The sequence below is a fragment of the Coregonus clupeaformis genome, chromosome 26 (genome assembly GCF_020615455.1).
Source record: "Coregonus clupeaformis isolate EN_2021a chromosome 26, ASM2061545v1, whole genome shotgun sequence".
Taxonomy (NCBI): Eukaryota; Metazoa; Chordata; class Actinopteri; order Salmoniformes; family Salmonidae; genus Coregonus; species Coregonus clupeaformis.
Genome location: NC_059217.1, coordinates 6,623,592 through 6,637,065, shown reverse-complemented (window position 1 = coordinate 6,637,065; position 13,474 = coordinate 6,623,592). Strand labels below are relative to the sequence as shown.

General features: G+C 45.0%; 1 protein-coding gene across 3 annotated transcripts in view; it reads right to left on the bottom strand.

The window, feature by feature from the left end:
• Positions 1 to 13,474, bottom strand: part of LOC121540135 (discoidin domain-containing receptor 2-like) — a 55,817-nt gene that overhangs the window by 13,464 nt on the left and 28,879 nt on the right. For all 3 annotated transcript variants that reach the window (XM_041848753.2, XM_045207705.1, XM_045207704.1), the window contains exons 3-6: positions 5,781 to 5,883; positions 4,343 to 4,574; positions 3,990 to 4,137; positions 3,535 to 3,637 (exon numbers count right to left, since the gene is read on the bottom strand). In XM_041848753.2, coding sequence (XP_041704687.2) covers positions 3,535 to 3,637; positions 3,990 to 4,137; positions 4,343 to 4,574; positions 5,781 to 5,883 — 586 coding nt within the window. The remainder of the gene's footprint in view (positions 1 to 3,534; positions 3,638 to 3,989; positions 4,138 to 4,342; positions 4,575 to 5,780; positions 5,884 to 13,474) is intronic.

Below are 13,474 nucleotides of genomic sequence, written 5' to 3'. Positions count from 1 at the left end.
TAAAGTGACTATGCATAGCTAATAAACAGAGAGTAGCAGCAGCAACAACAAAGAGGGAGTGGGGGGGGGGCAATGCAAAAAGTCTGGGTAGCCATTTGATTAGCTGTTCAGGAGTCTTATGGCTTGGGGGTAGAAGCTGTTAAGAAGCCTTTTGGACCTAGACTTGGCGCTCCGGTACCGCTTGCCGTGCGGTAGCAGAGAGAACAATCTATGACTAGGGTGGCTGGAGTCTTTGACAATTTTTAGGGCCTTCCTCTGACACCACCTGGTATAGAGGTCCTGGATGGCAAGAAGCTTGGCCCCAGTGATGTACTGGGCCGTATGCGCTACCCTCTGTAGTGCCTTGCGGTCGGAGGCCGAGCAGTTGCCATACCAGGCGGTGATGCAACCAGTCAGGATGCTCTCGATGGTGCAGCTGTAGAACTTTTTGAGGATATGAGGACCCATGCCAAATCTTTTCAGTCTCCTGAGGGGGAATAGGCTTTGTCGTGCCCTCTTCCTGACTGTCTTGGTGTGTTTGGACCATGATAGTTTGTTGGTAATGTGGACACCAAGGAACTTGAAGCTCTCAACCTATCCACTACAGCCCCGTCGATGAGAGTGGGGGCGTGCTTGGTACTCTTCTTTTTCCTGTAGTCCACAATCATCTCCTTTGTCTTGATCACGTTCAGGGAGAGGTTGTTATACTGGCACCACACGGCCAGGTCTCTGACCTCCTCCCTATAGGCGGTCTCAACGTTGTTGGTGATCAGGCCTACCACTGTTGTGTTGTCGGCAAACTTAATGATGGTGTTGGAGTCGTGCCTGGCCATGCAGTCATGGAGGGGACTGAGCACGCACCCCTGAGGGGCCCCCGTGTTGAGTATCAGCGTGGCATATGTGTTGTTACCTACCCTTACCACCTGTTGGGCGGCCCGTCAGGAAGTCCAGGATCCAGTTGCAGGGGGAGTTGTTTAGTCCCAGGGTCCTTAGCTTAGTGATGAGCTTTGAGGGCACTATGGTGTTGAACGCTGAGCTGTAGTCAATGAACAGCATTCTCACATAGGTGTTCCTTTTGTCCAGGTGGGAAAGGGCAGTGTGGAGTGCAATAGAGATTGCATCATCTGTGGATCTGTTGGGGCGGTATGCAAATTGGAGTGGGTCTAGGGTTTCTGGGATAATGGTGTTGATGTGAGCCATGACCAGCCTTTCAAAGCACTTCATGGCTACAGACGTGAGTGCTACGGTTCGGTAGTCATTTAGGCAAGTTACCTTAGTGTTCTTGGGCACAGGGACTATGGTGGTCTGCTTGAAACATGTTGGTATTACAGACTCAGTCAGGGACAGGTTGAAAATGTAAGTTTAGACACTTGCCAGTTGGTCAGCGCATGCTTGGAGTACACGTCCTGGTAATCTGTCTGGCCCTGCGGCCTTGTGAATGTTGACCTGTTTAAAGGTCTTACTCACATCAGCTATGGAGAGCGTAATCACACAGTTGTCCGGAACAGCTGACGCTCTCATGCATGCTTCAGTGTTGCTTGCCTCGAAGCGAGCATAGAAGTAATTTAGCTCGTCTGGTATGCCCGTGTCACTGGGCATCTCACGGCTGTGCTTCCCTTTGTAGTCTGTAATAGTTTGCAAGCCCTGCCACATCCGACAAGCGTCGGAGCCGGTGTAGTACGATTCAATCTTAGTCCTGTATTGACGCTTTGCCTGTTTGATGGTTCGTCGGAGGGCATAGCGGGATTTCTAATAAGCGGCCAGATTAGAGTCCCGCTCCTTTATATTTTTGTGTATTTTACCCCCTTTTTCTCCCCAATTTCGTGGTATCCAATTGGTGGTTACAGTTTTGTCCCATCGCTGCAACTCCCGTATGGACACGAGAGGCGAAGGTCGAGAGTCGTGCATCCTCCGAAACACAACCCAACCGAGCCGCACTGCTTCTTAACAAAGTGCCCGCTTAACTCGGAAGCCAGCCGCACCAACATACACCTGGCGACCAAGTCAGCGTGCACTGCGCCCGGCCCGCCACAGGAGTCGCTAGTGCGCGACGGGACAAGAACATCCCTGCCGGCCAAACCCTCCCCTACCCTGGACAACGCTGGGCCAATTGTGCGCCGCCCCATGGGTCTCCTGGTCGCGGCCGGCTGCGACAGAATCTGGACTCGAACCAGGATCTCTAGTGGCACAGCTAGCACTGCGATGCAGTGCCTTAGACCACTGCGCCACTCGGGAGGCCAGAGTCCCATTCCTTGAAAGCGGCAGCTCTACCCTTTAGCTCAGTGCGGATGTTGCCTGTAATCCATGGCTTCTTGTTGGGGTATGTACGTACGGTCACTGTGGGGACGACATCATCGATGCACTTATTGATGAAGCCATTGACTGATGTGGTATACTCCTCAATGCCATCGGAAGAATCCCGGAACATATTCTAGTCTGTGCTAGCAAAACAGTCCTGTAGCTTAGCATCTGCATCATCTGACCACTTCTTTATTGACCGAGTCACTGGTGCTTCCTGCTTTAGTTTTTGCTTGTAAGCAGGAATCAGGAGGATAGAGTTATGGTCAGATTTGCCAAATGGAGGGCGAGGGAGAGCTTTGTACGCATCTCCGTGTGTGGAGTAAAGGTGGTCTAGAGTTTTTTTCCTCTGGTTGCACATTTAACATGCTGGTAGAAATGACGTAAAACGGATTTAAGTTTCCCTGAGCGTTTTCCTGTTTGCTTATGGCCTTATGCAGCTCATTGAGTGTGGTCTTAGTGGCAGCATCGGTTTGTGGTGGTAAATAGACAGCTACGAAAAATATAGATGAAAACTATCTTGGTAAATAGTGTGGTCTACAGCTTATCATGAGATACTCTACCTCAGGCGAGCGAAACTTCGAGACTTCCTTAATATTAGATTTCATGCACCAGCTGTTGTTTACAAATATACACAGACCGCCACCCCTTGTCTTACCGGAGGCAGCTGTTCTATCTTGGCGATGCAGCGTATATCCCGCCAGTTGTATGTTATCCATGTCGTTGTTCAGCCACGACTCGGTGAACCATAAGATATTACAGATTTTTATGTCCCGTTCGTAGGATATCCGTGATCTTAGTTAGTCTATTTTGTTATCCAATGATTGTACGTTGGCTAATAGGACTGATTGTAGAGGCAGACTACACACTCGCCGTCGGCACCCTGACCTATGTCCCCGATATCTAAGTCCCTTCTCATCTGAATGACGGGGATTCAGAAAATCCTTTGCGTCCGACTCGTTAAGAAAACATCTTTGTCCAGTATGAGGTGAGTAATCGCTGTACTAATATCCAGAAGCTCTTTTCGGTCATAAGAGATGGTGGCAGAAACATTATGTACAAAATAAGTTACAAATAACGCGAAGAAACTCACACAATAGCACAATTGGTTAGGAGCCCGTAAAACGGCAGCCATCTCCTTCGGCGAGAGGCAGAATGAAAAGGAGACAGAATAACGATAAGGAGATGAAGAAAAAGAGAAAGGAGGAGGAAGATGACAAGGGAGGATGAGAGGGAAAAGGAGTTATGCACACCCACCTGTGGATGACGGCTCCATCGTACACCGAGTCGTTGAGGTGGACAGGCTGGCCCTCTAGTCTCATCTGTTCTCCTGCTGGAGCGTTGTAGGACACCAGACCGTCTGATAGAGAGAGGGACTCTGTATTAGCCCATTGAGCTAAAACTTAAGCACTGAGTTTGCCGAACTCTGTGTAAAGGATGTCACGCTGTTTTCTTAGCGAGTACCACTTCCTCCTGATTGCGCTCACACCGAAGCTCGAACCCAGGATCTCTGCCTTGCTAGCACACGTGACCGCCCTCCTGAAACGTCTTACCAGTCGCCGCCACGTGAAAGGCTAGCAATTCGGCGGTGTAAGTGGCGACACTTCAGGCTGAGGAGTAAGTTTCACACATCCCCATGTGCTACATCTTTCTACCTATGGTTCAGAGTAGGGCGCTTCTCCACCTCTCCCTCTCTCCTCCCTCTGTCTTACCGAGCCATTCACAGCCGTAGAGCTCCACCCTCATGCAGACGTTCATAGAGTGGTCTGAGACGGGCATGAACCTCACGAAGCGGGCGATGATCGGAGGCTCCAGGTCCTTCAGCATGATGTCATATGCATTCCTGTTCCCCTCAATGACCTATAGCCATGTCACCCACAGATAATAATCAATCAATCAATTAGCCTAAATAATAAGTAATAACTCACACATTCCAGTTCCCTTAACCACTTAGATTGACGTCACACATCACCAATATTACCATTATCAATCAATATTTTATGATCAACACTTTTATATTCCTGTCACTGTCAACCAATAGTCAACTTCATAACTGATTGATTACCTGTTTGCCCTGCCTGTTCCTCCAGGAGATCCAGCGGCTGCCGTCACGGCTGTATTTGATCTTGTACATCTGGGCGAACTCGTTGCCGATGCCCCCTGCGTGGCGGCCCTGTGTGCCCACCAGGGTGATGAAGTGGAGGGAACGCAGGTCTATCTGGAGGAACTCCTTCAGGCTGTCTGGTTCCACGGTTATCTCTGGACACCACGCACCATCACCCTCCTCAAAGTCCAACCTAAAGAGAGGGAGGAGAGGGGAAGTAGAGGGAGAGAGGGCGATAACACATAGAAAAAAGGATAGTGAGAATGAGTGAAAGGGAGGCAGGAGTACAGAGAGAGAGAGAGAGAGAGAGAGAGAGAGAGAGAAAGGGTGGAGGGAAAGGAGAGAGAGGAAGATAGGAAGGGATGGAGTGTGAGAGAAAGGAGAGGTGAGTGGAAAGTGAGTGTGGTGACTGGATGTCAGTTCATACAGCCTATTAAACAAATACCTTTGCTGTAAATGAATGTTAAAGTGTTAATTTAGTGCTGAGCTGGCAAGGGAGAAGGAAGGCTAGGTCAGAATAAAAAGAACATAGATTACATCATTATCTTCCTTACACTGAGTGCAGGCCACCCACACTCTCCAACACACACTAATTTGCACACACACACGCACAATCACTCTCTCTCTCGGTTTCTTTCTCTCTTGCTCTTTCCAGGCTTAACCATAACAAGCTGAGAGTGGGAATTGATACGCAGTTTATTAATAACCCACAAACACGGACACATACTCTTGAAAACTTTTGTGTGTGAGTGTATACGAGTGTTCATGTGTGTAGTTGTTGGAGCGCCTGCATGTGTCCTGTCTACTAAATTGAAGTTGAGATGTATGTATGTATACACTGAGTGTACAAAACATTAGGAACACATGCTCTTTCCATGACATAGACTGACCAGGTGAATCAAGGTGAAAGCTATGATCCCTTATTGATGTCACTTGTTAAATCCACTTCAATCAGTGTAGATGAAGGGAAGGAGACAGGTTAAAGAAGGATTTTTAAGCGTTGAGACAATCGAGACATGGATTGTGTATGTGTGCCATTCAGAGGGTGAATGGGTAAGACAAAAAATGTAAGTGCCTTTGAACGGGGTATGGTAGTAGGTGCCAGGCGCACCGGTTTGAGTGTCAAGAACTGCAACGCTGCTGGGTTTTTCACGCTCAACAGTTTTCCATGTGTATCAAGAATGGTCCATCACCCATAGGACATCCCGCCAACTTGACACAACTGTGGGAAGCATTGGAGTTAACATGGGCCAGCATCCCTGTGGAACACTTTCGACACCTTGTAGAGTCTATGTCCTGACGAATTGAGGCTGTTCTGAGGGCAAAAGGGGGTGCAACTCAATATTATGTTTTGTAGACTCAGTGTATGTGTGTGTGCATGCGTGTGTGTATACAGTACCTGCCGTATCTAGCAGCAGTAGACTCAGACCACTGACTGGAGGCTGAGATGTCTTCATCCTGAATCTGCCCTTCTGACATCCCCAGAGGGTACCGACACACACCTACAACACAAGACGGCTTTTAGTACACACACATGCAAACACACAGTCACGCACACACCCACACACGTCCACACATAAACATGCGCTCAAGTATGACCGACCCGTTATTGAAACAATGCAAAGCATAGACGTTAGGAGCTAACACAAGCAAAGTTACTAGTCACGCGAGCATGGTTCACTGGACCACCTGCGCTACACCGAGGTGTGTGGTGGTAACTCTTACTGAGCTCTCAGACATAAACACACAGTCTGTATTGACCTGGATCATCTGTCTAATCTCCTCCACCTGGTGCCATGGTTTTAAATACTATACTATATACTGGGTTTTAATCATAACTCCCCCAGCCCAGCCCAGTCAGACCAACCACAGTGGTGGGTTCTATAAACCATAGACCTTCAGACATTATTAATTATTATTAATTATTATAAACCATAGACATACACCACCCTACTCCCTTCTTCTAAAATCAAAACTAATCCCCCCTTCTGTCGAGTCATCACATTCTGAAATTGAGAGAGAGAGGTGGCCGTTTAGTCAGTGTGGGTACAAAAACACATCCCCTCTCCCCAGCACTAAGAGTGTGGTTGCTTTATTGAAATAAAGAGCAAGGATCCGTTCAACCTCTCTGCCAGTGCAAACATAAGGGGTAGCACGTAGTGCGTGTGTGTATGTGTGTTAGAGAATACCCCACTGCTCCTGTGTGGTCTTTCCCCTGTAGCAGTGAGGAGCGATCAAAGGTAACTGTGGGCGTTTGAACATTTCATCCTGCTCACTGTGATCCGGTGGGCTAGCGGGTAACTACTCGTGACATAGAAGAGATGGTATCTTTTAACTTTTACAAGCCTGAAATATCATTTCCTTACTTTTGTTGCTGTTTCTGGGAGTAAAAATAGAAGGTGATTTTTCCATCAATATTATCCCAGGGCTGGGTGTATAAGGACTATTTATTGAGGTTTATAATAATCACTGGCCATATCATTGCTTCAACTGTCTTCTCTACTCAGTAGAAAACTGATGCTAACAATTAACTTGGAGACAACACGACCAATGTCTTCGCTGCTTTCCGGCTGAACACTTCATCAAACTGTCTGTATGTGTGTGTGTATACTGTAGTTTCTACAGTGTGTGTGATAGCGCAGGGTCAAGCTGGTCAGTATGAGTGGCAGAGGAAGTACAAGGGAACAGACAGACAGACAGACAGACAGACAGACTACCTGTATGTTTATGTGTGTGTATCCTGAAGTGTACAGAGTGTGTGATATCTTGGGGTCAGGCTGGTAACAGGGAGTGGAGGAGGAAGTGCAGGCCAGGGAGAGACTCTCCCTTCAGCATGGCCCCTCAGCTCAGCTCCGTCTGACACACAGGAAAGTCTTTGTGAAGCTGCCAGTAACAGCACACACAACGCTCAAGGCCTTTCTGTCCTTCCTCACTTTTTTATCCTTTCTTTCTGTCCTCCCTCCCTCTTCCAAATGTTTGCTTAAAAGTCAATATGGGGAAACCTCTCAGGGTTCATCCTGGCAGTGACGGTGAGACTCACGCCAGAAACAGATCCGTCCCAAAACAAAAAACTATTCCAGATGTGAGACCACCTTCTCCTCCGCACCGCCCCCTTTCCTCCCTCCCATTCTCCTGTCTTTATCTTCTCCTGTCCTCCTCTCCTGTCCTCCCTCCCCCATCTCCCCCCTCCCTCACGCCTAGACAGACATGTCAGCCATAATCATCACACACTTCTCATATTTTCAGTCTATTAGTGGTAACCTTGGTAACGTAATTGCAATCAAATGTGATAACATCTGCAATTCCTCCAATAATAATGTCAGCTTTGACTCATGTGTTGTATTTGGCAACATTTCATTGGCTCTCCAGGCATCTCTGAGACTCCATAAGCGAGCAGTGAGCAAAACATCCATAAATTTTTTTACAACAGTTTACTAAACTCTGGTTAATTAATAAAGTTTAATTCAACTTGATTCACACTGTAGATTATAATACAGTGTGCACAGTACTCTTTGCACAGATCTGTGCAGTTTTTTTCCATGATTAAAATGCTGCGCTTAAAGGTCGACTTTGGGCAAACCCCCAAAAATAACAGCTTTAAACTGTATAACTGATCAATGCACCATCATACCATGTTTGAAAATTGAGAAAGAAGCAGAGTTGGACCGTTTTTCGTGCCGAAAGTCGACCTTTAATATATGAGTGGTGGAAGTTGGGCTAGTTGACCATAGTACCGGTGTAGGATCTTAATTTGATCACCCTGTTGCAGGAGAACTTTCCTACAATGCAGGACATTTCTAACTTGTAGTGTGTTTAAGGTTTAAAAAGGCTTCTGAAGTTTGTCATTTCTACTTTGAAATTTCAGAATTGATTTTCCCTTACGAAAAATGCATCAATCCCTACAAAAATGTCCATTAATTATAATCCACATAATAATTCACATTTCCTGTTGCTGCAGGATTATTTTCCTGCTGTAGCAAACTGGCTCAAATTAAGATCCTACATCTGTATTTCACCACTGGTCTGTGAGTGAAAGAGGAGAAACTTGAGTCCATTCACATACAGGTGTCCACTGCAAACAGAGGCAGGGAGAAAGAGAACCAGAGAGAGAGAAAGAGAGAAAAATAGGGGGAGACTAGGCTTGACTTTGCATGCATTAACAGAGCAACTGATTGTTGTTTTCAGACTAGAATAACTGAAAAACCACAACATACTTGATATTGCATGAATGAAGCGTGTCATATTAGTGTCACAGCAGGACACAAATACAACAGAATGAAACTCTGAACAACCACATTATGTGGGATTCACTTGGTACAAAAATAAAACTGATCCATAATAAGGTAATTTTCCATTAACTACAGCCAGACATATCCATTGGCTCAGTCCAGAGACAGTAGAGGAGAAAGCAGAGAAAGAATCTGTCATTACCTTGAATGTAATTGGTGAAAATAAGTCATTATCAGTGGCTCAGACCACCACATCCTAAACTAAAGCATGCAACAAAGGAGGAGAGAGAGAGAGAGAGAGAGAGGTGTTTTTCAGTGCGCTGGATGAACCTCTCTCCTAAATGTTGGTTTGTGGCGTGTTTATCTAGCTTACCCTCAGGGGTGACTCATGGGGCACTTGTGAGGACTTACCATACTTGTGAGGACTTTTTGGGGACCAACAATAGATTCCCATTCAAAATCCTATTTTCCCTAACCCCTAACCCTTAACTTTACCCCAAACCCTAACTCCTAACCCTAATTATAACCCTTAACCTAACCCCTAAGACTAAAATAGCCTGTGAGGACCAGCAAAATGTCCTCTTATCTCAGAAGTTTAGTTGGTTTACTATTCTTGTGAGGCCTTCTGGTACTCACAAGTATAGTAAAACGTGTACACACACACACCATCTAAAAATAAAATATCACCTCTGAAAAGGTGGAAAAATACCAGCCTTGTGTGGAGAGAGAGAGAGAGAGAGAGCGAAGAAAGAGAGCGCGAGAAAGAGAAGAGAAAAAAAATGCTTTTATTGCCACATACATCAGATAGGTGCAGTGAAATGTGTTGTTTTACAGGGTCAGTCATAGTAGTACGACGCACCTGGAGCAAATTAAGGTTTTTCACCTTGTCAGTACGGGTATTCGAATCAGCGACCTTTTGGTTACTGGCCCAACGCTCTAACCACTAGGCTACCTGCTGCCCAAATAGAGAGAGCTGGACGAACCCTCTCACATCCCAACTGGCTCATACTCTTACAGGTCACACATACACGTAAGCACACACACACACACACACACACACACACACACACACACACACACACACACACACACACACACACACACACACACACACACACACACAGTGGCTCCTTTCCCTCCCTCACCCCTTTTATTTCTCTGTGCTCATGCTCTGGCCAGTGAAAGGCAGGCTTGTTTCATAGTGTTTGCGGTCTAACCACAAGCTCCAAACACACACACACACACACGCACAGTACTATGATATTATAGTCAATTTTGTCCTTGGCCATCTTGTGTAAACGGTCTCAAAGCCTTTCTATTGTATTATGATGACAGCAATATCTTCATCACAATGGCTGTACCCAGCCTTAAATCACGGGACGATCTGACCTTGGTGGCAGTTTATAATTGTGTGTGTGTGTGTGTGTGTGTGTGTTGTGTATGGAAAGTATGTGGTTAATGCATTCCAGACATACTGACAGCAGGAAAGTATATTGAAATGGCCTTCCCATGTGTATTTGCTGGGATTGTTGTTGACCACTCAGAAGTGGTGGAGTGCAGAGTACTAACGCACCTGAACATGGCCAAAGTTCATTTAAATTCATGCAACAAAATGTTCTAAATCCCAAATATGCCCCATTGTGGGAGAATCATTTTGACGGCGCGTGAGAGAGAAATCATAATTATTTACAGATTTCAAATCTTCTAAACTGGACAAAGATCTCTGAAACACAAGAGAATGGATGAGGGAATTGTGCATCTGTCCGTCCCTTGTCACTCTACAGTTTTGCTATGAGTCTCGTTGACTCAATCACAGGTCTTACTGGGTCTAACTATCATTCTGCTGCATGGATGGAGAGGAAAAAAACAGAAGGCAGGAAATATGCATTGCTGAATTTAGTAGCACTGAGATGCATGTTGATGCCAACTTTCCCCTGTTTAAAATTCCTGAGCAGTGCAGTTATACCATCTCTGTCTTTCCCATTTCCATTCTGAGTGGGCGACATGCTTTCACTGTAGAGTAGGAGCCATAGAGACTGGAATAAGTCTGGAGTAGAGATGGAGAAATAGAGATGGATTCAGGTTGGGATAAGACTGGACTGTAGATCAAGTAATAGGGATAGACTAAAGCTGTATACGGTCAAGCTGATCCACTCTGCTGTATCTCCGGAGCACATCTGGTAAACCAGGGCAGAGACCTCTAGCAACAGAGATGACGAGATGTAGACAGGCCTGAAAACAACCACAGCACCCACCACTTCACTGCTCTGTCCCATTGGAGAGAACACCCATTTTTTATAAACCTACTCTCTCTGTCTGCCAATATAGCAACATGCTAGTCTTACAGATCAGCCACACTGTAGGCTGTAAAATACACGCATGAACGGAGAGAAGGGTGTGTCCCAGTGGAGGCTCCTCAGAGGAGGAAGGGGAGGACCATCCTCCTCAGTGAATTTCATAAAAATAGAAATGGTAAAACATTTAAAACGTTTTCCTTTTTAGATAAAACTATACTAAATATAATCACATACACTACCGTTCAAAAGTTTTAGAACACCTACTCATTCAAGGGTTTTTCTTTATTTTTTACTATTTTCTACATTGTTTTATAATAGTGAAGACATCAAAACTATGAAATAACATATATGGAATCATGTAGTAACCAAGAAAAGTATTAAACAAATCAAAATATATTTTATATTTGAGATTCTTCAAATAGCCACCCTTTGCCTTGATGACAGCTTTTCACACTCTTGGCATTCTCTCAACCAGCTTCATGAGGTAGTCACCTGGAATGCATTTCAATTAACAGGTGTGCCTTCTTAAAAGTTAATTTGTGGAACTTCTTTCCTTCTTAAAGCGTTTGAGCCAATCAGTTGTGTTGTGACAAGGTAGGGGGGGTATACAGAAGATAGCCCTATTTGGTAAAAGACCAAGTCCATATTATGGCAAGAACAGCTCAAATAAGCAAAGAGGAACGACAGTCCATCATTACTTTAAGACATGAAGGTCAGTCAATACAGAAAATTTCAAGAACTTTGAAAGTTTCTTCAAGTGCAGTTGCAAAAACCATCAAGCGCTATGATGAAACTGGCTCTCATGAGGACCGCCACAGGAATGGAAGACCCAGAGTTACCTCTGCTGCAGAGGATAAGTTCAATAGAGTTAACTGCACCTCAGAAATTACAGCCCAAATAAATGCTTCACAGAATTCAAGTAACAGACACATCTCAACATCAACTGTTCAGAGGAGACTGTGTAAATCAGGCCTTCATGGTCGAATTGCTGCAAAGAAACCACTACTAAAGGACACCAATAAGAAGAGACTTGCTTGGGCCAAGAAACACGAGCAATGGACATTAGACCGGTGGAAATTTGTATTTTGGTCTGGAGTCCAAATTTGAGATTTTTGGTTCCAACCGCTGTGTCTTGTGAGACATGGTGTGGGTGAATGGATGATCTCTGCATGTGTAGCTCCCACCGTAAAGCATGGAGGAGGATGTGTTATGGTGTGGGGGTGCTTTGCTGGTGACACTGTCTGTGATTTATTTAGAATTCAAGGCACACTTAACCAGCATGGCTAGCACAGCATTCTGCAGCGATACGCCATCCCATCCATTTTGGGTTAGTGGGACAATCATTTGTTTTTCAACAGGACAATGACCCAACACACTTACAGGCTGTGTAAGGGCTATTTTACCAAAAAGGCGAGTGGTGGAGTGCTGCATCAGATGACCTGGCCTCCACAATCCCCCGACCTCAACCAAATTGAGATGGTTTGGGATGAGTCAGACCGCAGAGTTAAGGAAAAGCAGCCAACAAGTGCTCAGCACATGTGGGAACTCCTTCAAGACTGTTGGAAAAGCATTCCAGGTGAAGCTGGTTGAGAGAATGCCAAGAGTGTGCAAAGCTGTCATCAAGGCAAAGGGTGGCTATTTAAAGAATCTCAAATATAAAATATATTTTGATTTGTTTAACACTTTTTTGGTGACTACATGATTCCATATGTGTTATTTCATAGTTTTGATGTCTTCACTATTATTCTACAATGTAGAAAATAGTAAAAAATAAAGAAAAACCCTAGAATGAGTAGGTGTTCTAAAACTTTTGACCGGTAGTGTATAGTACTGAAAGCATAAAATGTGGTGAGTAGTTGACTCAAAAAAAGAGAAAGACAATAGTTCAACAGTTTTTAACAAATTAATTTCTTCCAAAATGAAGGAGAAGCAAGAGAGAGACAGAGTCATTTTATTTCACTTTCAGTTTCACTTAGGCCTACTTAGCTAGCAAATGCAGCTAGCTAGTTTAGCCTACTCAAAACACCCTGTTCAAACAGAGGGATGCTTTGTTAGCTAGCTGGCTATGACTATCCAACACAACACTGGAACTCTTCCAAGTCATGGTAAGCTTTTGGTTTTACTACAGTGCATTCGGAAAGTATTCAGACCCCTTGACTTTTTCCACATTATGTTACGTTACAGCCTTATTCTAAAATGGATAAAATAATACAATAATCCTCATCAATATACACATAGTACCCCATTAATGACAAAGCGAAAACTGAAATACCTTATTGGACAGTAACAGTTGGAAGTACCATGTAACAATGTGTAAATGCAATGTCAATACACTGCACCTATGTAACTACCATGCAAATGCATAGGGTTTTGGATCCTTAGGTGAAGTGGTAGTGTGTTATTGAAGAGAAAGGCAGAGGGGTGAAGAGTGCAATATGGACTTTACAGAGTTAAAGCTGGAATCCTTAATGGTGTAACTGCCACCTTCCAACAGGACAATGACCCTAAGCACACAGCCAAGACAATGCAGGAGTGTGGTCCTCCGTAGCTCAGCTGGTAGAGCACGG